Source organism: Phodopus roborovskii, unplaced genomic scaffold, assembly GCF_943737965.1.
Source record: "Phodopus roborovskii unplaced genomic scaffold, PHOROB, whole genome shotgun sequence".
Lineage (NCBI taxonomy): Eukaryota > Metazoa > Chordata > Mammalia > Rodentia > Cricetidae > Phodopus > Phodopus roborovskii.
The window spans coordinates 495154-521067 of record NW_026126651.1 but is presented as its reverse complement, the minus strand read 5'-3'; the positions used below and the strand labels follow the sequence as shown (position 1 = coordinate 521067).

The window sequence follows — 25914 nt, the reverse complement described above, 5'->3', positions numbered from 1 at the left end:
TTAGCCCCTCACTAGTGGATTCTAGGCAAGTGCTCAGCCCCTGATCTCTATAGTCAGTCCTTATTCTTCTGAAATCGCTTCTGATTATAGACTCCACATTGTCCTCAAACTTAAAACCCTCCTCTTTCTCTGAGATGCCTGCATTACAGCGTGTGCCCCTCTGAGCGGTTTAGTATGCCTACTTTTCAGATGGTATAGGTGACTTGGGAGCCCAAAGACTGGGAAGGAGGCTATTGGAATGGTCTAAGGGGGAAGTGCAAGGCAGATCAGGGTGCGGATGGGTGCTGTTGGTGAGGAAGAAGGAGAAGGGAAACAAAATGACAATGGAGATGCAAATTGCACATTTCCCCTCCTTAATCAGGCTCAGAGTGCCTGCATCTGGAAATGCCCACAACCACCCAGGAAGCACTGGGACCTCTTCCCCAGAGCTGACCTCTGTTGGGTGTTCAACATCCCTCAAAGACTGTTTGTGTGATCCTTTGAAAACTCAACAAAGACCAATTAGCTAAGTGGAGTTTTATCCCCATTTACAGTTGGGGGAACATAACCAGAGATCAAGCACGAGTAACAGGGCCCCAGACATTAGCATAAGAACTCAGTGATGGAAGCACCATTTAGGCCATAAAACTCAGCATGTAAACAACACCCCCTGCCCAAACAAAAACAAAGACCTAGTCCACAGTTCTGGGAAAGTCTCTTAAGGCACTAACCTTGCTTTCTGGCATCTGTATTTCCATTCCTGGCTAACTGTTCTTGTTAACTGTAGTGTCACTCTTGAGAAAGATTTGGGGCTACACTGGGACCCTGAACACCCACTGTAGCTGTTGGCCAGCTAGTAAAGACTTGCTGTGGCCTCACCCATGTCTGAATAGTCTTCTTTTGTGGATACTCCGCATTTCTGGAAGTCCCACCAAGATCCCCAGACACCAGGCCCTGAGACACAGGGTTCTTAGCTCTCTTTGGAGCTGGGAAGAGCGCAGTGGTCAGGAGACTCCTGGGGGTGAACAACATGAGATGCAGGTCCCCAGGAACCTTTGATCAATTACTGTCTAATGCTTCAGGAGTCTGACACCTCTACCCCCAAAAGAAACAAATTAGAAAGTAGCCTGGTCTTTCCCCTCCAGAGGTGAGTCTGGTTAAGGTGCCTTCTGTTTGAACTCTTGTGAGATGGGGCTGCTGATCCAGTGTCCAGAATCTGTGTGAGACATCACTGGATTCCCTCGTTTGTTCAGGTGTATGAATGTGTGGTGGCCACTCTTGTCACACCTGTTTGTTTTAACCCAGGTCCTGGCCTGTGTGTGTGTGTGTGTGTGTGTGCATGTTTTGAAAGACCTGCAGAGCGTGGACCTTCATGCTCTCACTCAGGAAAGGTGCCCCCCCCCCAATCACTCACTAGAAGCGGTCTTGATGTAAAAGCATGAGGTCTTTTTTATTCCAAGTGCACTGGGATCCACAGTCATACTCCACCCAGGGGTAGAGGACTGAGGTCCCTGAGTACAGAATTTAGACAGATTTTATAGGGTTACAACAAAGCCTGTGCATCTTAAACCAATCATCTCATAGCATCCAGAGCCTGTGCAGTGTGGTCCAATCAATTTAAACCATCCAAGCCCGAGCTTTATAGACCAATCAGTTTTCTTTTTTCTTGTGTGTGTGTGTGTGTGTGTGTGTGTGTGTGTGTGGTATTTTCTTTCTATTTCCTTTATTTATTATTTATTTATTTATTTTACACTACAATCATAGTTCCCCCTCCCTCCTCTCCTTCTGCTCCCCCCAACCCTCTGTCCCATCTCCTCATAGAAGGTAAGGCCTCCCTCAGGAAGTCTACTAAGTCTGTCCCATCATTTTGTTGAGGCAGGACCAAGGCACCTCTCTACTCTCTACACCCCTATGTACAACTAATGTTTTAGCAATGCTTCTTTTCATATTTTGTGATTGATCTGAATACTCTTTGTGATTTCTTTCTCTTCTGAAATCTAGGAGTTAGGAATTAGCTTGGTATTTGATTCCAGTGCTTTATAGAATTGAATTTCAGTTACCTATTAATCTGTCTGGCCCCTCCCTGGGATGTCCCTATAGTCATTGCTCCTGCACCATGGAGAATTGACTGGGTTCTGAATCCTGGGTTTGTCCCAATAAAGTGTACTTGGGAACATTTATGTGGACCTATGGTCAAAGACTACTGGAATGAATGTTGTCAGTGTGGTCGTTTTTACTTCATTTAATTCATTGAATTCTCTTTGTTGAGTTCATTATTGCCTTTCCATGCAAGGAACCACATCAGTCTAAGTTTTTTTTTTTTTTTTGTGAGAAGTTTTATTAGAAAGGGTAGGGAGGGGGAAGGAAAAAGAAAAGAGGAAAGAGGCAAAGAGACACAGAGACAGAGTGACAGAGAGAGAACAGAAGAGGGAGATAGGAAAATTCCTGTCTGCCTCAGGGCCATCCTAGTTTTAGAATTGCAGATAGAATTATTTTTCTAAGCTTCTGCATAAGATGATTGTGCTTGACTGATGGGAGATGTCATTCTGTAAATATGTTTCTCTTAGTGGTTAATGAATAAAGCACTGTTGGCCAATAGGAAAGGAAGATAGGAGGGACTAGAAGACAAGGAGGAGAGAGGAAGTAGTAAGGAAGAGTCAGCGTGGAGAGACTGGAGAGAGCACAATGCTGGCCCCACTCACCAGTAAGATGAGACCACGTGGAAACACTTAGATTAATAGAAATGGGTTAATAATTAAGACAGAGCTAGCCGATAAAAAACAAGTAACTGGCCAACAGAATTATATCTAATACAGCGTCTCTGTGTGTTATTTGGGGCTGGTGTGGTAGTGGGACAAGACTGGCAAGAAAAACCTTACTTGTAACATATGGCGCCGCAACGTGACTAATAAGAACTTCCACTTACAACTAAGAAAAGCTAAAGAAATAGTTTAGAAACAAAAGAACAAAGATAAGCAAGGCTTCTTGCAGCATGTTTCCCAGTTGAACTCTGTTTTGCTAGAGACAAGCAGAGACTTGTGTGGCTCCTTTAAGGGAGGTTTCCTGACTCAGCATAAGTGGTAAAAAAACAAAAAAACAAAACAAAACAAAACAAAAAAACCAAAAACCTCAAGGCTTTTAAAGAAGTGATGCTAACAATTCATTGGTGTGTATGAGAGATGGCAATGGCAGTGACCACATCTTCAAGCTGGCAACATGCTGCTGGATGGCAGCATAGACCAAGGCAGTAAGCACAGCTCTCAGTTCTGGCAGTAAAAGTACCCACCGCCATCTTGGATAGACCGCCGCTAATACAGCTGTGGCTTTCATTTTAGCAATGTTGTTGTTTACCAGATAAAAGACTCATGGCCAGAAAAAGATAAAGATTTACACTAAAGACAGATTCACATTAAGAAAAAGCGCTAAAGGATTACAGTGTGTTCTAAAATAACCAATCAGTTTTCTATAGCCCTGGAGGTCTGCATTTGTGCGGGCTCCTAGGTGGGGTGACAAATGGCAGTCAGGTTAGATCACTGGGGCGGGGGTTTCACAAGCAGTTTACAAAGTCAGGTAAGCGGCAAGGAATGTGACCTTTCGCCTATTTACTGGCTGAGGACAGGGTCTGCAATTTAAGGTATTTAGTATTTTTAAACTTCTAGTTTCCTGGGATCAGTGGAGAGTTAGGCTGTATTTTTCCATCCTTACAGTTTCTATGTGTTTCTGTCAGTTCTGTTATCCTGTGTTGACTAGTGGCTTTCTCTGGTCTGAGACACACTCTGGTTTAAGAACTATGCCTCTTAATCGGGCGTTGGTGGCATACACCTTTAATACCAGCACTCGGGAGGCAGAGGCAGGTTGATCTCTGTGAGTTCGAGACCAGCCTAGTCTACAAGAGGTAGTTACAGGACAGCCTCCAAAGCCACAGAGAAACCCTGTCTCAAAAAAAACCAAACAAACAAACAAAAAGATGCCTCTTATTGGGGATCCAAATCCTTTCAACTCTGCCAGGTTGCCCAGAGAAACAAACAAACAGGCAAACAAATCAACAACTCCCTCCCCTACTCTCAGAGTGCTTGCTTGTTTAGAGTTTGTCTCTGTCTTGTTCTGACAAGTCCTGCTCATGGTCTAGTCAGGTGTCTCCCTGTATGGAGACTGGGAGGGGCTGGCCCTCTAATCCAGGGCCCCTGCCATCTAAGTGGGAGTTACACATTGCTTCATCTCTGATCTAAGCAGCTCCAGGAAAGTAAAAAGAGGAAGCTCCCACTTCCTTCTTTTCATGATTCACGTCTTCTTTCCTGCTAGTACTCAGTATAACTGAAAACTCAAAACTTACCATTTTCTGAAAAAAGTAGAAAGACTACCCCTATGGTTGGGGGTGGGGGGAACCCACTGCCAGACAGTACATGGACAGAATAGATTTTCACTTCTGTCCAACACTAGCAAGCAAACTTTAAACAAGTTTTGCTCAGTGCTTTTAAAAAGGATTAAAGACAGCTGCTGAAAAGATGTGCTTGTCACCTAGTCAAGCCCAGATATTTTAAAAGGGCTATAAAAGTTAGAAAAATTAAAAAGATACAAATAGATCCCAGTTGTTGGCTGTAGCTCAAAGGTATTTAACAACAGAGAACTGATTAGGATGGGACCTTTAGCATAAACTGAAAGCTGCTGTCACCTTCTCTATAATGTGACACACTTAGACTTGCAGATATGCAGCAAGATGTTGGCATCTTGTCCTCTGTTAGAAGACTATCTCTGACATGAAAGTCCTGCTCCCATTCAGAGGATAGTTAGACTATCTCTCAGATTAACAACAAAGATCCCAGGGGTATAGGTAGAAACCAACCACCCAGGTTCTACCAAGTTCTTATAATTGTTCAACTTACTACGTCAGCTACCCCACCCAGATTAAATAGTACCCCAATGGTTATGGAAACAAAAAGAGAAATTGCAGTCCATATTTCCTGGCTTGGAGAGACCTGCATCCTGGTGCCCTGCCGGTTACCCTAAATTACACTTCTCCTGCCTACGAAGAATCCTGGAAACTTTGATTCTCATGGGTCTGATTCTTCCAGAGAAACAGGTATACACTGTCTTGGACGTGAAAGATTCATTCTTCAGCCTCCCATTGGCAGAGGTGAGTCAACCGATCTATGCTTTTAAAGGGACCCACAGGGAGGTTACAGTGGGCAATATACCTGGATCAGGGTGCCCCAAGGACTTAAAACCTCTCCAACCCTGTTTGATGAGACACTAAACACTGACCTCTTGCCCTTCCATTAGAGGTTTCCTAGGATCCCACTCTTACAATATGTAAAGATCTCCTCCTAGCCTCTAAAACTAAAATAAATTACAAAAAAAGCCACCAAGGGACTGCCACAGAGTTACAGACCTTAGGCTACAGTATGTTGGCTTAAAAAGTCCAACTTTGTACACAGAGTTTGCTTATCTTGGCTCCCAGCTGAGGGGATGCAAAAGGAGCCTGTCTCAGAGTAGGACTGCTGCCATCCTTCAGACGCCAACTCCAAAGACTAAGACAGGCTCAAGAGTTCCTAGGTACAACTACAGCTAGGTATTGCTGCCTCTGGGTTTCAGAGTTTGTGGAAAGAGCAAGTCGTCTATCTACACAACAGCACAAAGAGGTGCACTGAGCACTGGATTTGGACTGAGACGAAACAAAAGGCATTTGGAGCTTTAAAAATGGCTCTGACTTTGGCTTCCGCTGTAGTACTTCCAGATTCTCAAATTCATCTGTTTGTACACATACACACACACACACACACACACACACACACACACACATTACAAAAAGGGTTTTAACTGAAACTTGAGGCCATGGAAATGCCCTATGACATACCTGTCTAAATGATTGGACAATAGTCCACCAGTCTAAGAGCTGTGGCAGCTACTGCTGGTCTCATAAAAAACAAACAACAACAACCAAAAAAAACAAGTTAACTTTGGGTAGGTGTGGGCACGCCTTTAAATTCAGCACTTGGGAGGCAGAGGCAGGCAGATCTCTGTGAGTTAGAGGCCAGCCTGGTCTACAGAGCAAGTTCCAGGACAGGCTCCAAAGTCTCAAAAAAAACAAAACAAAACAAAAAACTTTGGGTCAAGATCTTATACTCACCAGAGACTCCATGACAAGGTTAGGCCCTCCTACAAGGAACACCAGAATGTTAGCTAGCTCTCTAATGCCTGTGTGACCCAATACTAGTTTGAGACACTCACTGTGTGTGTATGTACCCTCTTGCTTGATGAACCAGGTGCTTGTTCATGACTGTCATGAAATGAAAGATGAAACCATGTATGTGGGAGCTGCAAAAATTACTTTAACTGAAATATTTGTACCCAAGTCAGGTACCTCAGCCCAGAAAGCAGACTGATTGATCTGACCCAGGCTCTCAAACTGGGAAAGATTACAAGTCCAGCAACAACACAATTTATCTAAGTACTCTCTGTCTCTGTCTCTCTCTCTTGCTATGGTTGGAAATAAACTAAAGGCATATGCCACCATCACCTGAGGTCACCACTCTCTTTATTCCATTTCTTAATATGTTTATCTCCTTGAACAGAGGATTTAGCTCCATTCCACTTTCTGGTGCCCCTTTCTCCTCAAATCATTTCCTTGCTCAGCCTGCTCCCTTTCATTATATATCTCCATTAGAGTTACCTCTAATACCCACACTACAGAGCCTATGCTAGGCTGTTTTGAGATTTCTTCTGCCAACTGAATTCATCCAAAACTCTTCACTTTAGCCTCAGCAAGACTTTTCAGACAAGGGCAAAAGGCAGCCACTTTTTTTGACCAAAATATCACAAGAATGACTTCTAGGCAACATTCTAAAATTTTTCCCTAAAACCACTTGAGTCAGCTTCCAACATTTCAAATCATTATTAGTATGTCTCATTAAGTAGTGCTTAAATCATTCTACTGCTTTCCTAACCCAAAGTACCAAAATCCATATTACTTTAAACAAAATCATGGTCAGGTGTAACACAACAATACCCCAGTCCCTGGTACCAGCTTCTGTCTTAGTTAGGGTTTCTATTGCTGTGAAGAGACACCATGACCACAGCAACTCTTATGAAGAAGACATTTAATTGAGGGTGGCTCACTTACAATTTCAGAGGTTCAGTTCCATCATGGCAGGGAGCATGGTGGCGTGCAGGCAGGCATAGTGCTGGAGAAATAGCTAAGTGTCCTACGTCTTGCAGGCAACAGGAAGTCAACTCCCTCTTGAACTTTCAAAAGTCCCAATACACATGCAATATGTCTTACATTTGTGTCCTGTTCTTGAGATTCATCTGTGGTGCAGCAGACACCAGCATGCAGGCCTGTTAATGAACTGAATAATGATCTATTGCTGACTGCCCTGCAATGTGCTTATTCATTCATCAGTTGAAAGGCATTTGTTGTTCAAAGTATCTACTGAAAATGATGACTAAAATGCTCTTTATAGCCTTCACAAAGGCAATAAAAGACAAAGCTGTGGTGGGGGGATTTACGGGAACCTAGAGGAAGGTGTTCTGGAATCTCCCTAGGGTAGAAGGAGGTGAAAATGGCTCACACTGAAGACAACTTTGCTTTGGAACATTTACTGTTGTTTGTTATTTGTTTTGAGACAGGGTCATGCTGTGTAGTCCAGGCTTGCTTGGACACATGATATTCTTGCCTCCACCTTCAAAGTTATGGGAATGGAGATGCATGCCACCATGTCTGTCCTGGACAGAAATGTGTTACTGGGCCTCAAATTACTTTCTATTGTGATCAGTAGAACTTCAGCACATAGGAGTGGGAGCCGGTGGTGCAGGCTTATTGAGTAGCCTCTTAGAATAATAGACAAAGAGGACCCTATATCAGAATATGAGATTGGAGGAAGAGGACCCTATATCAGAATATGAGATTGGAGGAAGGAAGGAGAAAGTCTGTTTCACCAGATCCTGTGAGGGTTGGATCTGAAATTGTATATGTTGGTAACTTGCATCTAGATGTAGCATAGGATTATTCTAGTTTCCTTTCTGTTGCTGTGATAAGATGCCCTGACCAAAGCAACTTAGGAGCAGAAATGGTTATTTGGCCTTATCCTTGCTGGTTATAGCCCACTACTGAGTCAGGGCAGGAAATCAAGCAGGAACTTGAAAGCAAGTCTGCTTGCTATTCCCCACAGCATTGCCATTAACTTGGGAACTCACTCTCAGCCAAAGAAACGCAACAGCAGACATCATAGGAAAATGCTTTTTGATGGAGATTCATGCTCAACTAGGTTGCTTATACAGTCCAGGACTAGTCACCTAGAGAATGGTATTAACTGAGGTGGTCTGGGCCATAGATAGACTTATATATTTGAGTGATTGGTCCCCTGTTGGCTGAACTGTCAAGTGCTTGGTTTTGTTGTTGTTTTGTTTTGTTTTTATAAATAGCCTTGGTCATAGTGTTTTGTCATGGCAACAAAAGAGTAACTAAGACAGCCCACCTACATTAATTAATAAGGCAATCTCCTAGAGACATGCCATCAGGGCATTTCAATCTAGAGAATTCCTCAGAGGAGGTTCTTCTTGGAGATAACTCTAGGCCATGTGAAGTTGACAGTTAAAGATAACCTAACCAGCATAGCCAGCCAGTGGTGGCACACGCCTTTGATCCCAGCACTCATGAGGCAGAGGCAGGAGGATCTCTATGAGTTTGAGGCCCACAAAGCTAGTTCCAGGACAAGCTGTAAAGCAATACAGAGAAAGTCTCAAAAAAACCCAAGAAACAAAGATAGCCAGGATAGGCATGTTGTCCCTATGGACTGAATGTCTATATCCATACAAAATTCATCATTTGAAATTCTAATATAATGATAGTGGAGGTAGTCCTTGAGAAGGAAGATGATTAGATTGTGAACACCATTCATTGGGTAAATAGGACTGGTGTCCTTATTAAGAAATACAAGAGCAGTTACTTCTGATACACAAGGATACAAAAAGAAAGTCCCATTCATGACAGTCACAGAAGCTGGGTCTCACAAGACACCAGATCTACTGCTGTTTGAATGCCCATCTCTAGAACTACTAGAAATCCAAATATGTTGTTCTAAAATTATCAAGTTTATGGTACTTGGTTATGGCAGTTCAGGTAAATCAAGACCTCTGGGCATTGGATACCATGACAGCACCTGGAAAAACATCATCTGTGGACAGGAAATGTGAAGAAGAGCCAGGTTTCAGTGCCATGAGGATACCAGATTGCCGTGCCCGTGCCACCAGAGTACCAAGCTGGCAGAGGGTGTTGGGATTGAAACCCTTAACAGACCCCCACGAGAAGTGAAGAAGTTGCTGCTTATTACAGAGAGTTATGGGCTTATATACCCAAGCTAGGGGATGGGCTAAGCATAGGAGGAAGTCATACACCACCCACACGGGGGGTCAAAGTACGGGCACTGCCCACCGGAAAGTTCTGAGAACAACCTTGTTTGCTCCATCTCGATAGCATTGAAGTTGTATAGCTGGGTGGGAGGAAGAGAGCTGTGAGGGACAAGTACTTAAGTTTCCCAACACCAGAGGGATATGTGTGCAACTTGTAGAGCCTGTATGTCATTCAGAAAGACAAATGTAGAAGAACGTGGAAACTGAGAGCTTGGAGAGCTTGAGTTGGCAATGGAAAAGCTCAGCAGAAGCCAGCACCCAACTTGAGTTCACGTCTTGTCAAAATGTGAATGGGTGCACTCAGTGTGCTGTGACTGAGGCTTGGTCCTGAAAATGATGAGCTGAACACAGTAGCAGGTAGGACTGGGATGGACCACTGCTAGGCCAGTCATTCACGAGCTCCTCAGTTTTAGGAACACATTCTAAGAAATACATCATCAAGCTGCGTTGTCACTGAAGAGAAGTCCCCAGGAGCTCCCCCTTTTCTAGTCATTATCACCCCCAGAGTGGTGTCAGGAATCCAGATGTAGACTTCTGACAGAGGCGTGGAGGCCATCAGATCTTCACCTCTGCTTTTGCCCCTCTAGATTTAGTCTCCTCGTCCTCTCCCAAGCTCTATAGAAGACCACCTGTTACAGTCCAACAGATCCACAGGGATCATAAAGACCTCCTCCTCCAACTTTGCTTCCCATTGTCCCAGCCACTAACACCAGCAGGCATTCCCCAGAATTGCACCAGCTGAGCAGGCCAGGGAAACAGGTGAGTTAGCTGAAGACCTCTCTTCTTCCTCTCTTCCAAACCCAACCCCCCAAGCTCTGCAACAGAACACCTGCTGTAGCCTTCCACTCCCTTGTGGGTTCCACAGACCTCCATCCCCCAGATCTTCCCTTCTCCTTCTGTTCATTCAGAGCCAACCCCTGGTCTCATTCCCAGCTTTATAGTAAACCTTCTGGGGTGACCTCACTTCACTCTCTTCCCTAATTCCAATGAGACTAAATAAGCAGTTCCCGGAGGAACACTCTGCTCTCCTCCCTCCTGTGAACCCTGTCAGATCCCTAGCCTAACTCCATTCCTAAATATCAGCTCCCAATACCTAGAAACATATTCTATCTGGAACCTCCAGTGGCCACACCAACCAGGTCCACAAAAAATGTCCTACCAAGCAACATACAGCCACTATACTCTCCTAAAATTTAGAAAGGCAACATAAACCAAGGAACAAAACACTACCCAACAAAGAAAAAACAGATATCAGCACCTGAAACTATGATCTTCCCAATCCCAGATGCCCAGTTTTCACCAGTGTGAAAACACAATCAATAGCTAAGACAGTATGTTTCCACTGGAGTTCAGAAATCCCACCCATCAGGCCCTGAATATTCAACACAGGTGAAACACAAGGCAAAGACCTTAGAACAGCCTTTGTGAATGTGATAGAGATCTTTAAAGAGGAAATGAATAAATTCCTTAAATAATCCAGAGAGACACAAACAAGCAGCAGAAGGAAATGAGTAAAAGTGCTCAAGGCCTGAAAATGGAAATAGAATCAAAAGAAGAAGGAGGAGGAGGAGGAAGAGGAGGAGGGAAGGAAGGAAGGAAAGAAGGAAGGAAAGAAAGAAAGAAAGAAAATAAGAGAAAACTCCAAAGCCCGAGGGAATTCTTCAAATGACAAAATTTAAGAAGTTGAACAGGGACTACGGAGGCAAGCTTCAACAATAGAATACAAGAGATGGAATAGAGAATCTCAGACAGTGAAGATACCATAGAAGAAATGGATACATTGGTCAAAGAAAATATTAAATCCAAAACACTACTGACACAAGCATCCAAGAAATCTCAGACAGAATGAAAAGGCCAAATCTAGGAATAATAGGAATACAGGAAGGAGAAGAAACACATGTCAAAGGCTCAGAAAATATTTTCAACAAAAGTATAGAAGAAAATTTTCCTAACCTAAAGAAGGAAATACCTGTAAAAGGTACAAGAAACACACAGAACACCAAACATTGGATCATAAAAGAAGGTCTCCTTACCATATAATCATTAAAACACTAAACATTCAGAACAAAGAAAGAATATTAAAGGCTGCAAGGAGGAAAGACCAAGTAACATTTGAAGGCAGGCCAATTAGAATTACACATGATTTCTAAATGGAGACTATAAGAGCCAGGAGTGGCCAGCTATGCCTCTGTGGCTGTCACTATGGCCCTTTACAAAGCCACCGACTCGAAGCGCGAACAGTTCCAGAGGTACTTGGAGAAGTGGGGGGGGGGGGGGTGCTGGACACACTGAAGAACCAGAGAAGCTCACCAGTGTTCTGGATTTTTTAAATGCATCACGTAGGAGCTGCTACCCCAGAAAACCCAGAAATAGAGCTGCTTCGCCTAGAGTTGGCAGAAATGAAAGAGAAATATGAAGCTACAGTAGAAGAAAATAAAAAACTGAAAGCAAAGCTTGCTCAGTATGAGCCACCTCAGGAGAAGTGTGATGAATAGGATTCTTCTCAATTGAAAAGACACTGAAAACTGGTTTTGTATCACTTGAATAGCATGTATAGTATATAATCTTTCCTGAAAAGATGCTATAAACTTTTAATATGTTAAATCCACTCATCACACATATACATAGAGTCACCAATTAAAAACTCAATATAACTTAAAAAAAAAAAAAAAGAGTCCAAAGGGCCTGATGAGATGTGTTGTAGACTTTAAAAGATCATGGATACCAAGCCAAACTACTATGCCCAGTAAAATTCTCAATCACCATAGATGGAGAAAAACAAATATCCCATGATAAAGTCAAATTTAAACAGTATCTATCTACAAATTTAGCCTTACAGAAGGTCCTAGATGGAAAACTTTAATCTAAGGAGGTTAATTATACCCATGAAATAATTTCACATCAGAAAAACCATTAGAAGGAAAGAATTTGAGTGTGAACATACACATACCATCACCACCATTGCTGCAGCCACTACCAACACTAACAACAAAATAATAGGAATCTATAATCAATTGGTCATTGATACCTCTCAATACCAATGGTCTCAATTCCCCAATGAAGAAAGCAGACTAACAATGGATGGGAAAGCAGGATCTATCCTTCTGCATCCAAGAAATACATCTCAACATCAAGGTAGACATTACCTCAGGGTAAAAGGTTGGTAAAATATATTCTAAGCAAATAAGCCTAAGAAACAAAATGGTGTAGTCATTTTATATCTGACAAAATAGACTTCAAACCAAAACTCATCAGAAGAGATAGTAAAGGACATTACATACATAAAAGGAAAACAAACAAAAACCACCAAGAGGACTCTGCAAGTCTTAAAATCTATACTGCAAACACAAGGTCACCCAAGTTTATAAAAGAAACTCTAATACAGCTGGTCCTCACACACTGAGAGTGGGAGACTTCAATATTCCTCTCTCACCAAAGGACAGGTCAGCCAGACAAAAACTGAAGAGATAAATGCTGGAACTAATGGATATTAAAAACCAAATGAATCTAACAGATATTTATGAGATATTTTTCCCAAACACAAAAGAATATACCTTCTCTGCAACTCATGGAACTTTCTACAAAACTGACCACATACTTAGTCACAAAGCAAGTCTCAACAGATACAAGAAAACTGAAATAACCTCCTATATCCTATCAGACCACCACTAGTTAATGCTGAATGTCAACAACAGAAACAACAGAAAGTGGACACGCTCATGGAAACCAAAATACTCTCTTCTGAATGAATGAAAAATGGGTCATGAGTAAAATTAAGAAAGAAATGAAAGACTTTCTAGAATTAAGAGAAAATGAAGACAATACATACCCAAACTCAAGGGACAGGATGAAGATGGTTCTAAGAGGCAACTTCCTAACTCTAAGGGCCTACATGAAAAAACAAAACAAAACAAACTGAACAGTTAGCCTATCAATTTAACGGCATACCTGAAAGATCTAGAACAAAAATAAGAAATCACACCTAGAAGAAGTAGATGGCAAGCAATAATCAAACTCGGGGCTGACATCAGTTGAATAGAAACAAAGAGAACTATGGCTTATGTTGGGTTATAGGTGCCACAGCAGAAAGAGTGATTCACCAAGATTCTAAGCCTTCGTTTTCTGAAGGAGCAGAGGAGTACAGCCTTCTTGTAAAAGACTGACTCCCAGTTACTTTATTCAAACCTATTCAAGGTTAACTGGGGCTGGGAAAGGTTCCAACTACCAAAGCCATCTTGCTTTTGCTGCCCATGAGAGCAGACAACTCACATAAATATCAGTCCCCTTTGGTTATGGCAGGCCATAATGAAAAGTAAGAGCTACAGGTCTGCCAGGAGTGTCTTAGGACCAAGGTAGGTAGCTGCAAGCTCTCACATAGCACGGAGTGCAGACTCTGGAGAGACCACATTTTTTCAAGGGTTAAACAGTCTCAAAGCAATTTCTCAGCCTCTACTGATTGACAAAAGCTTTGCTGAAACATTTCTCTCAATGCCAGACACAAAGGCTTTACTATACCTGTCACTTACAGCCAGACACAAAAACTTTACTACACCTTTCACTTACAGCCAGACATAAAGGCTTTACTATACTGTCACTTACAGCCAGACATAAAGGCTTTACTATACCTTTCACTTACAGCCAGACATAAAGGCTTTACTTATATACAGAGAACAAGACAAGGAATCAGTGAAACAAAGAGTTGGCTCTTTGAGAAACCAGTAAGACTGACAAACCCCTATCCAAATGAGCTGGAAGGTGGAGAGAGAATACCCAAATTTAAAAAATGAAAATGGAACACAACAATAGACAAGGGAAAATTCAGAGACTCATAAAGACACACTTTAATAACTTTTTACTCCAACAAATTGGAAAAATGTAAAAGAAATGGCTAATTTCCTAGGTACATACCACTTACCAAAGTTAAGTCAAGATCAGATAAGCAACTTAAAACTGTAACCCCTAGTGAAATAGAAGCAGTCATTAAAATCTTTCAACCTCCCCCCCCCCCACAAAAAAAAGCCCAGGGCTAGATGATTTTAGAAGAGCTAATGCCAATATTCCTGAAATTATTCTACAAAGTAGAAACAGGGGGAACATCACCCCCATGTTCTAGTGTCTTTGGTACAGGAAGGTACTCTGCAGTCTATCAAAAGAGAAACATAAACACTAACCCAGCTACAAACCCACAATGCTTTCCTGCCTAAAAGATGTGCTAGGGAAATGGTGGTACAAAGCTTTCAGGAATAACCAATCAGCATCTGATTTGGCTTAAGGCCCACTCTACAAGATAGAACCTATACCTGACATTGCCTGGGTGATCAAGAGCCAGAGAGTAGATAGCTTAGAGACCTAGGGTAAAACAACTGTATTCTTGTTGTTGTTGTTTTGTTTTGTTTTGTTTTGTTTTTCGAGACAGGGTTTCTCTGTATTGCTTTGGTGCTTGTCCTGGAACTAGCTCTGTAGACCAGGCTGGCCTTGAACTTACAGAGATCCACCTGCCTCTGCCTCCCGAGTGCTGGGATCAAAGGTATGCGCCACCACTGCCCGGCTACTGTATTTTTTTTTTTAAACAGTGATAAATGACTCCTAGTGATACTCTGATATACTTGTAGATCAGTGCCTTATTCAGTCTTCATCAGAGAATATTTTCCTGAAGAAGACACAGACAGATGCAGAGACCCACAGCCAGACAGTGTGCAGAAAGGGAGAGACCTTGTAACAAATAGCTCTAAATGGGGTTTCTCCCCTCAGATGTCAGGGAACCCTGTGGGAAAGGATGTGAGAGCTGGGGGGATGGAGGACACCAGGAGAACAAGGCCCTCTGGAATCAACAGAGCAAGACTCACATGAACTCACAGAGACTGCAGCAGCAAGCACAGGGCCCACCTGAGTCTACACCAGGCCTCCACATGTGTACTATAGATTGCATACACTGTATGTCTCAGTTTAGTATTTTTATAGAACTCCTGAGTGTGCGAATGAGTGGGTCTCTGATTCTTGTGCCTTCTCTTGGGTTCCTTTCCTTCCGCTTGTTTGACTTGTCCAACTTTTGATGTTTTTTGTTTTATTTTATTGTATTTTATTTTGTGGTGCTTGGTTGTTATCTCTTGGAAGCCTGTTCTTTTGTAATGAGAGACAGAAGAAGAGTGTGGATCCAGAGGGGAGAGGAGGTGGAGAGGAGCTGGCAGGAGTAGAAGGAGCAATAACTGTAATGGGGATCTATGGTTTGAGAAAATAATCTATTTCCAAAATAAAAGAAGGGGGGAGGGAGGGAATCCTGTTCTAATGACAAAGATGAATTCTCTTCTTTTCTAAACCTCATGCCAAGGACCTAATACATTAGAGCTCTGTCCCTCAATGCTGCATTCTGTCACACATATATGAGATTCTGTTTCTTCATCCCATAAACATTATGCCATTTGTTGCCTCTCTCACTTCTGATGGCCATCTGGGTACATTTCATGATTTTTATAGGACTTGAGATCAAGCATACCAGGTTGCCTGATGTACCAGGCAACCCCTCTGCCACTGAGTTTCATCTGCAGTCCTTCCATGAACACACTTGTGTGAGTCTGACGAAGAGCTGTATCTGGTATTTTTAGGTCTGCAGTTGTGAGCAGAACTGTTGCACAATTTGATGGTTGTATCCTAATTATCTTTCATTGACAAGATCTGGCTGGTTGCCTTTCTGAATGTTTGCTGGCCACTCACATACACCATTTTGTATTGGATTGTTTGCAACTTTTATTGATTTGTAGAAGATCTTAATTTTAGGCCTTATAATTGACAGATTTTTTTCTGGGTATAGCAGTCTGGACTGGCATCTGTGTCAACTTTCAGAGCTTGAAGAACATCTGATATGAGTCCAATCTGAGATACACTTAGCTACAACACCGGCACACTTCAAAAAGGAATCACGCTAAGAATTAACATATGTTCTTTAAAATATACAAGTAAAAATCAAATATGTAATAAAATCAGAATGCCTCTCCCTAATGCTGAGGCAACATATTGTAACACCATCAACAAACAATAAACACTGTGTTTTCTCCTTGTCACACACACCTCGTGGATATGACTCCACCTTACAGAGACGAAAGACAGGGCACAGTGATAAAAGGTGGCTTCTGTGAGAGTAACACTGAATCTGGACCTGAACCCAGGAATCCTGTGGCCTTCATTCCTTCCAAGACCCCCTCCTGCCCTTCAGAACCTTTGTTTAGAGGGCCAGTGACACCAGAATCTGTCCCTAACATATGCTGTCCTTTCCAGCACTGCAGCCACACTGGGCACACAGAGCAAGGAGTGTCAGCACTTGCGGATCTTGATCTCTGTGTAATCAGACTTGATGGTCTCCGTGTTCTGAGGCTGCCGGGGCTTCAGGCCTTGGAAGGACAAGGAGGCATAGTAGAGTTCCGGCTCATCCTCCAGGGTGTGTGGGACTGTGGCAAGTGGTGACTGTTCTTTCTGGTTCTGTGACTCTGATGCATTCAAGTGACCCTGGAACCCAATTAAAGAAGGGCATCAGTGAAGATTCTGCAGGTGGCAGTGACAATCACCAAAGGAACGTGGGTTTAGCCTTGCATTTTGTCCATTTATCTACCTCACACACATTTCCTGAGTGTTGACTCCATGCTTTCTTTACTCATTCAACTTAACTCTAATGATGTTTGAACATGAATATGAATATTTGTCTATACCCCCCTCTACATTCCCCCAGTATGAGCCTGTGTTCACATACACCTGTATACACAGTACTCGTGATCAAGCCTAGGGTCTTGCACATAGAGGGCAAGGGCTCTAGCAATAAAGAGTCTCACTGAATCCTCACAACCCCCTCCTTTCCCATTTTATGGACATAAACATAGTCTGGTCCAGGCTAAGTAACTCACAAAAGACAGCATCAGACTGTCAAAAACAAAGCCAGATGTGTCTGCCAGCAATCCTAGAACAGCCTGGGCTACACAGAGACCCCAAAACCTAAATAAGTAAAATTTCAAAACTAAATTAAAACTTTATCTAATTGTGATCTGATAGGCAGAAGCAAGGGGTGTGTGGGTAGAGGAGGGAGTAGCCTGAGACTGCAGGAGGCAGGTGATGGCCTGCCTGTCAGAGGCAGGGATATTTTAACTGACACATGGAAGATGGTTAAGGCTCCATTCAAGGAACGATTAGGGAGCACCTGCCAGGGAGTTTGAACTTCATTCTGAGGTTTTGATATTGAGTATGGTGCTAGCCACATGCAGCACATGGGATGTAGGGAGTGGCCAGGGAGATGTGCTGTGAAGACAAAGTGCTTGCTGGGTCTTATGAGCACCCCAAATGAAGAATGCAAATGTATTAGTCACAATTTTCACATCTGGTTATTGATAACAAAGTAGAATTGCAGTCATCTGGATGTGTTCTATGGAATGAAATGTGGTATTATGTGGTTCTGCTTTTTTTTAATGTGAGTAATAAAGATTTTATTTTATACATATGGCCAACAGTCTATTTCTTTCCTCTTTTTTTTTTTTTCTTTTTCTTGAAATTAAGTCTCTAGGTAGCCTGGATTCTCCTGGAATTTCCCATGCAACCCAAGCTGGCCTCGAGCTTTAAATTTTCTTTCTTTGTTCTTCTCAAGTGCCAGCAATATAGGCACATGCCACCAAGCCCAACCTCCTAGTATATGGCTCTCTGTGTCTCTCTTCTTCCCCATCCTTTCTTCTCCTACTGAGAATAGAACCCAAGGTCCCCATTTGCTAGAAAACTACAACAGGGCTATGTTCCCAAGTGCCTCACTGTTAAAATTCTGGGCAAGCACCCAGCCTCTGAGCCACACCAGGCTTCTAACCAGGAGCCCTACTAGCCCTTAGCCATAAGCCCAGCCCAGCCCTGGTAGATTCTTTGCAGGCATTCCACTTCTAAGCCACATCCCATTTCTCACTGATGAGCACAAGGCAAGTTCTCTACTGCTGAGCCACATTCCTAGCTGTCTTTTCCTTTTGATTTTATTTGGATCTCCTTAGTTACCCCAGTACTCACTAGGTAGTTCAAGCTGACTTTGCACTCCACAGCCTCCTGCCTCAGCTTCCTGAATGCTGAGATTATAGGTCTGCACCACCATGCTCAGCCTGGCATTCTATTTCTGTCTAACAACACATTTGTGCTATAAGAACCATGCACAACTCAACAGCTGTGTTTGGGATTCCTTTATGAAAGTTTTTTTTTTTTTTTTTTTTTTTTTTTTTTTTTATAGGCCCCTGAAGCCAGTGCCCAGGGAAAGGCTGTGAAGACTTGACAGGAAGTAGCTACATGGGAGGAGCTTTGCCAACAAGAACAATACCCAGACCTGGGTAAAGACCCAACGCAGGAGACAGAGGTGACCAGGTCCCCAGCCTGGGGTTACAGAAGGAAAGTTGAATATTGGGGAGACATTTGGGGAAACAGAAGCTCAGTTTTGATATGCTGGGTGTTAAGGACTCGGGCATTATGCTGACCTGCCCCTGTGCACTCAGTACCCTGGTCAGCCCAGGGTTCCATGGCTGCATAGTCTGCACGCAGGTGCAAAGGACCCCTTTAAAAGACAGACCCCCGTCCTCTTATGCTCTCTTTCTGCTCTCTTCTCTCTGCCTGCTCCTCTCTTTCCTGCTTTCTTCCCCTGTTCCCCTGGGACACACAGTACTTTCCTGTCTCCCTCTTCTCTCCTGTCCTCTCTCTGTCTCCTTGCCTCGTTTCTCTTCCCTTCCCCCTCGCTCCCATTTCTTATAAAACTTCTCTCTTAAACTCTGTCTACCTGGCATGTTTGTCCCCCTTGCCTGCCAAGGTCCCCATGCAAGGTTCCCCTTGCACTTTATCCTAACACTGGCTACCCAGGTGGGGCATCTCACCGAAATGCTGGACGAGGTCGTGTTGGAACCATTTATGGTGGAGACAGGGCACCCAGCAGGACAGCTGTCTTCCATGTTCACTACTTTCAGGGCAGATTTCTTCCTGAGGACCTTTCCTCTGGAGAAAGCGATCAGGTGTTTTTTTATTTTTTTTTCCCCATATCTTCTGGATGGATTTTTAAGGTCAGGGAAGACCAGGGACAAGGGCTTTGGATGGGATTAAAGATTCTCAGTGTGGATGGGACTACATGATTTGAACAGGCCCCACACCTGGCCAAGGTAGCAGGAGGCTTCTGCTAACCCTGGTCAGGCTCGTTGCTCACTGGGCTGAGTTTTGGAGATTCTTTAAGCAATCCACAATCACTACACAGGGCCTTCACCAAATGGGGCTGGCACTCACACGAAGAAGATGAGGCAGATGCAGACAGCAAGCAAGGCCATGAGCCCAGCCCCTCCCATGGCCCCCTGGACCACTCCTGTACTGGTTTCTGGTTTGTCTGTTAACAAGAAAGACCTGGGGTGATGCAAGCAGTCATCTTAGCATCCAAGCTGCTCTAGTCCGTTGTTTGTGAGAATGCCCAATTCCACTCTGCTCTAGGTCCTTTCTTCCCCATGGTGTATGTGGCTACAGCCTCCTGTCCCCAAACCTCCTACCAGCCCAACTGATAGGAAACCACAAACACTAGCCCCAGGTTAGCCCTAATTTTTCCACTCCCAATGTTTTGTACACTCCAGACAGAAGTCACCCCCCTTACACACACACACACACACACACACACACACACACACACACACACACTACTCTTTGTGACCTCTTGACCTGGCAGCAGCAAGATAGTGGCTCTCTGAACTCCATTGTCATTCCAGGCCTCACAGCTGAGCCTGAGGCCATCACTGAACTCCATGCTGAGGCTCAGGGAGCTGTTGGTCCAGGGTCCTGTGGAGCTGGAGGTGACCGAGAAAGAGACGTTGCTGCTGTTCCCCTCCAGCAGCCCCTCCCTCAGTCTCCAGCGCAGGGTGGGGGCAGGCCAGGCTCTGGAGGAGCAGCTGCAGTGCAGACCCTCAGCCTCCCTGGAGCAGGAGGGTTCCAGAAGCTGTGGAAGGCCTGGGGAGAGGAACACAAAGAGAGGTAGCCAGGGGCCTCACAGCTCGGGATCACAAGGCCTTAGCCCAGTCCCTTCCAACTCACTCTTTACACTGAGGCTCACAGAGGTCACCTGGGCACCCAGATTGTTCTGAGCTCGGCAGATATATTTTCCATGGTCCTCCAATTCCACCCTCTGTAACTGCAGTTCCTTAGTGGAGAGCTGAAGGGGCTTCTGGGTCAGGTGCTCCCAGGTCAGCACGGCTGGGGGGTTGCTGTCGTCGGAACAGACAAGGCGCAAGGACTCGCCCTCTTGGATATGCAGAGATGAGCCATTGTGCAGGACTTCAGGCTCTGAGGAGGCAGAGAGAAGACTGAACGCGGTCACAGAGGGCTTTCTGCATTTCTGTTTTACCACAGCACCTGTCTTTTCTCTTCTGCTGGCTGATGGCCTCACACCACAGAGTAGACAGACAGTATTTCATCAGGTTCTGACATCATCAGAACCACTTTGGGCATCTGTCAACTTGGATGCCTTACTTGTCCTGGAGAGTCTGCCCTTCTGTCTCTCAAGAGCATCTCGCTAAAGCCTGCCTGTTATGAATAAGGCACAAGGGGAACCTTGACAGATTCCACGGCAAGCCAGAGAGATCAAGGTAGAGAGATAAACACTCCAGGCAGATAGAGTTTAGTGAGAAGTTTTATTAGCAAAGGAAGGGAGGGGGAAGGAAAGAGAAAAGATATAAAGAGAGGATGGAAGAGAAGAGGGAGACAGGAAAAGGCCTGTCCACCTCAAGGGAACAGCAGGATAGAGAGAGGGAAAGAGGGAGAGGTTAAGTGGGCAGGGGTCTCTGTTAAAGGGATCCTTTGCATCTGCATGCAGACTAGTAGTCACAGAACCCTGGGCTGACCAGAGTACTGCCTGAGTGCATTCTGCTAGGTGACAGGGGCAGGCCAGCATAATGCCTGAATCCTTACAGTGCCCAATTGAACTGTATCCCAGATGCTCATAGTCCTGGGGAGAGGTGCTTAAAGCAGGTGGCATAGGACAGTGGTGGGTTTTATGATGGCTCTGTCTTAAAAGCCCAGGGAGATTCTCAGGACAAGGAGGTCTTCCAGGAGGAGGAAGGCTGAAGGAGGATGTGAAGAACAGCGGAGATGTCCGGGAACAATGCCATAGTGCTCTGCCCATTGAGACAAAATCACCCTATGCTAGCTGAAGGACCCTGAAAAGTCCCTTCACCTGGCAAAAAGCTGGCTCCTTAACAGAATGCTCTCTTTAGATGACTTTGGAAATTATTGCAAGCCAATAAGTAAAACTTATTGATATATACATATATATATATGTATGTATGTATGTATATACATATGCGTATGTATATATAAAGAGAGGGTCTCATATACCTCATATACCTTCAAACATACTATAGAGATGAGAGTGACTTTGAATTTCTGAGCCTCCTACCTCCACCTCTCAAGTGTTGGGATTCCAGGAATGCAATCACCATGCTTGGTTTATGCAACGCTGGGGATTCCACCCAAGGCTTCCTACATTCTAGAATATCACTTTTGCAACGGAGCCACATCCACAGCCCATAAATAATACTTAAACACCATAAAAGACACTCGGTATCTTGAGAGAATGATGTGAATGAAAACTACATGATTTCATTTGTGCCATGAGGGAGGGTGGGTATGTTTGTTAAGGAGAGAAGACATTGTTCCTAGGGATATGCATAAGACAAAGTCCATGCTATGCAATTCGGCAGTATGTGTGTGAAATACAAATGACCCTTTGTTCTGGAATTTTCTTCCTTAGGAAATAGTTTTAGACATGGTCACAAATGTAGAGTTTTCATGTAATAAAAGACAGAGGAATGCCAGGTTGCTTTTTTTTTTTTCCGTCAAGAGATAAAAAGGTGAATGTGTTATCATATCACTAGGAAACCATGGAGTTACTAATATCTGTGAAGGAGGAAGTCTCCAAGAAAACTTTGTTTAATGGGAAAAAATTAATTCAGTCATTGTCATTTACTGACACATGTCTGCTGGTGGGAGTTTGACCACAAAAGAACCATAAGGATAAGTTCCAATTAAGTCTGTATGAAGAAACAAAAGACTAACAACCTCAAGCACTGAGGGCAGGTTTCATTTAATATCAAAGGACATCTCCAGATTGGGTTCCAAGGTGGTCAGGGAACAGGACTCAGAAACACAATGATCAGCGCTCAAGATTATATGCTTCAAATTTGGGGGTTTGTGGCTAAGGACAGAAAATGGGAAGAGAGGGGTGTTAGAAGCAGAATGAGGAAGTTAGCTGCTTCCTGTAAATAAACTGTTTTAGAAACTATGAGTCTGTTGTCTGGTTTTGTAACCACTGCATGTCTGGGGTCTGGATCAGGGCTTTGCTTCTGCAAACCCCCAAGAGCTGGCTTCCTGCAACTTTGGATTCAGTTTAGGGCCTTAGCTTTTTTTGGGGAGGGGTTACTTTCTCTAGGAACCTCATTAACAAAAGGTCTAAGGTGTAGCTTAGTGGTATAGTTCCATCCTACACAAATAAGTAAATAATAAATAAAAATAAAAATTACAAAATTACAAAGTAGTAAATGAAGAAGGTATGTGTTTCTCCTCCCATTGTGTGTGTGTGTGTGTTTAAATATGCATACAATATTATCTGTATATGGTCAACCAAGACAGAAAAACATTAGATACCAAGAACCATTATTATTAATTTTTTATATGAACAGAGTTATATTGCACTAAAATCCATATATTGGATTTAGCCACAGCCACCACTATAATGGAGATGTTTTGGGAGGTAATTAAGGTAGATGGTAGAGATAGAGATGATAGGATAGAGATACCAAAGGTGGAATGAATGGGGCTATAAGAAGACATCAGAGTGCTTGTGTAGTCTGTTTTTTGCCATTTAAAGACAGGGGTGAAGAGAGGACCACCTATAGCACAGGCAGAGTACCCTCACCATCAAATGGACCAGCACCTGGAACTGGGGCTCCCTCTGGTCCTTCAGAGTTAAGGAGCCTGTTTCTGGTGCGTAAGTCACCCCCTCTATGGTATTTCAGAGAAGATACATCTCACACTAAATTTGACAAAATCACCTCACAGAGAGGAAGGGACCTGGGAAACAGGCCTGACTCCGGTGCTTAAGGAAATGAGAGCAGCCTGGAGATGAAAACACCATCCTAGCACTGGAGAGTGCCATCTGTGACTTGAGAAAGACAGAAGCCATAGACATCTAGAGGTGAGTGCAGCGTGTGGGTGCGGGGGTGAGTGGGGATGCCTTATCCCCCCCTTCTCCATCCTGAACTTCTTCCTGCCTGAGCTCCAGAACATCTGCTTATTTTCGAGGGCAGCAGTTCCTGCACCCACCCCAGGGAGGAGAGATTCACCCTACCTGTGTCATCTCCCCAGGACGCCCTGATGGTCACCTTCTGTGGAGCATCTGGGCAGACAGATACGGTCATTCACTTTTCAGAGATGGGGTGGCTGCTGGTATTTCATCCCAGGGCTCTTTTTCTTCCACACGTCTGGCTTTCAGGACCCATCACCCAGTTCTACCTCCTCTATCCCACACCCATAGTATCCCTTCCCCAGGGACCCAGGTTTCCTGGACTAGCACTCACAAGTGACACTGAGCTGTTCAGTCCTCTCCATGGTAACACCAACGCCAGGGAAGTTCACCTGACAGGTGATGTTTGTGCCATGGTCCTGGGGCCTGGGTGTTAGGTTCAGCTCTGAGGAGAGGTTCGTCCTAGGGCCCAGGGAGGTAAGGGCAGATGACATCCAGGAGAAGATGGGTGGGGTCCCACGCTCACAAGCCCAGGGCAGAGAGCAGATCAGTTGGGTGGAAATTCCAGACACCAGGGTAGGTAAGACTTGGAAGTTAGGAGTTTCATTTAGAGCTAGACAGAGAACGATATGGACACACAGCGTGGTGGGGATCATGTGTGATTCTACCTCAAGGCAGCTGTCATTTGGTCTAAGGGTGCCCCCCCACACACATACCATCACCACATACCTGTGACCTCCACAGAGACCTTCTGCTTCAAGAAACTATATTTCATACTTCCACTTCCTTCCACCCTGAAGAAGTACACTCCTGTATCTCTTCTCTTCGCATCTCTGATATCCAGGGAGCAATCACGGGTATTTGCTCCCCCCACGAGATGGAATCGACCTTGAGCTTCCTTCTGAACTGATTGCTTTGGATCATTTGTAGCCACCAGAGAGTTGAGGCTTTTAGTGACCCCCTTCTGGAACCAGTATCCAAAGACAGAACTACTGGAAGAAGGGTAATGTGCTTGGCAGGACACAAAGATGCACAGGCCCTCCTGCACAGTCACTGAACCGGTCACTAAGAGCTCATAGTCCCTGTTCTTAGCCAGGGACCCTGCAAAGAATAAGACAGTTATCTTGGTCCTGTTCCACCAGCCCTGTGTCCCACCAGCCCCACTCACCTGCCCAGAGCAGGGACAGCAGCAGGCGCCAAAGCATCACACAGTGGAAGGTTCTGGGCTCCTTTAGGTGGCCAGAGAATGGAGGCGTGATCAATTTAAGTGGGTCCTTGAGGTGGGAGTGGCAGGCTTTGCTCGATGTTGCAAAACTGGGGTGACGTCCTCCTGAAAGCCCAGGAATGAGGACAGCGAGCAACTGACCACAGAGAAGGAAATTTGCACCCACAGGTTATCAGAGCTGCCTAGGCCTTGGAGAACAAGCACTTCCACTTTTCATGTGGGGTATCATGGGAGCCAAGGTCAGTGAGGAGGACCCACCCTCTGTCCCTGAACCCTGCCTGTAGCATTTGTTTCTCATTAGTCTTTATTAAGAGTCTGATGGTCAGGGACATGGCTCAGCAGGCAAAGGCACTTGCCACTAAGCCTGCTGAGCTGAGTGTGATCTCTGGGACCCACATCGTAGAAAGAATGAACCAACTCTCACCGCACACTGGTACCATAGTGGCCAAGCACATACACACATAAAAATAAATACAATGAAGTTTCTTTTTTTGCTGTATAAAGAAGAGGAGATTGGGACACTCGCTGCCTGAATAACTTTCCTGTTGTTGTTATAAAATATCCTGACAAAACAACGTAAAGAAAGAAAGGTTTATTTTGGCCCAGAGTTTGGAGTTATATCCCATTGTGGTGGGGAAGTTATGATGGCTACAGGAGTATAGGAAGCAGAGTGAGAGGTGAAAGAATGTTCCGTGTTCACGGCATAGTCTAGGATCCCAGCCTATGGAATGGTGCCATCCAAAGTGAGTGGGTTTTCTCACTCAATTACCCTACTCATGATAATCACCCACTGGCATGTTTAAAGGCCCATTTCCCAGGTGAGTCTAAATCTCATCAAATTTCCAATTGAGGTTAGCCATCACAGACATAGACACACACAGGGCATCCACATGAAGACATGGGGAGAAGACTGTCTGCAAGCCCAAGAGAGAGGCCTCAGGAGGAATCTTGTAAAAAATGCTAATCTAGAACTTCCAGCTTCAATACTAAGAAAAATAAACACGATGAAGCTGCTTGGTGTGTGCACATGTGTGTATTA

The 25914-nt window shown here is 44.2% G+C and overlaps 1 protein-coding gene across 1 annotated transcript; it reads right to left on the bottom strand.

The window, feature by feature from the left end:
• Positions 1–16093: 16093 nt before the first annotated feature.
• On the bottom strand, positions 16094–24891 carry LOC127213858 (sialic acid-binding Ig-like lectin 5). The gene is made up of 9 exons (XM_051174306.1): positions 24819–24891; positions 24380–24751; positions 23985–24263; positions 23756–23803; positions 20446–20694; positions 20077–20361; positions 19657–19753; positions 19257–19374; positions 16094–16887 (listed from the first exon to the last, which is right to left on the bottom strand). The coding sequence occupies exons 1-9, from the start codon at positions 24853–24855 to the stop codon at positions 16696–16698; spliced, it is 1677 nt and encodes a 558-aa protein (XP_051030263.1). The 5' UTR covers positions 24856–24891; the 3' UTR covers positions 16094–16695.
• Positions 24892–25914: the final 1023 nt, after the last annotated feature.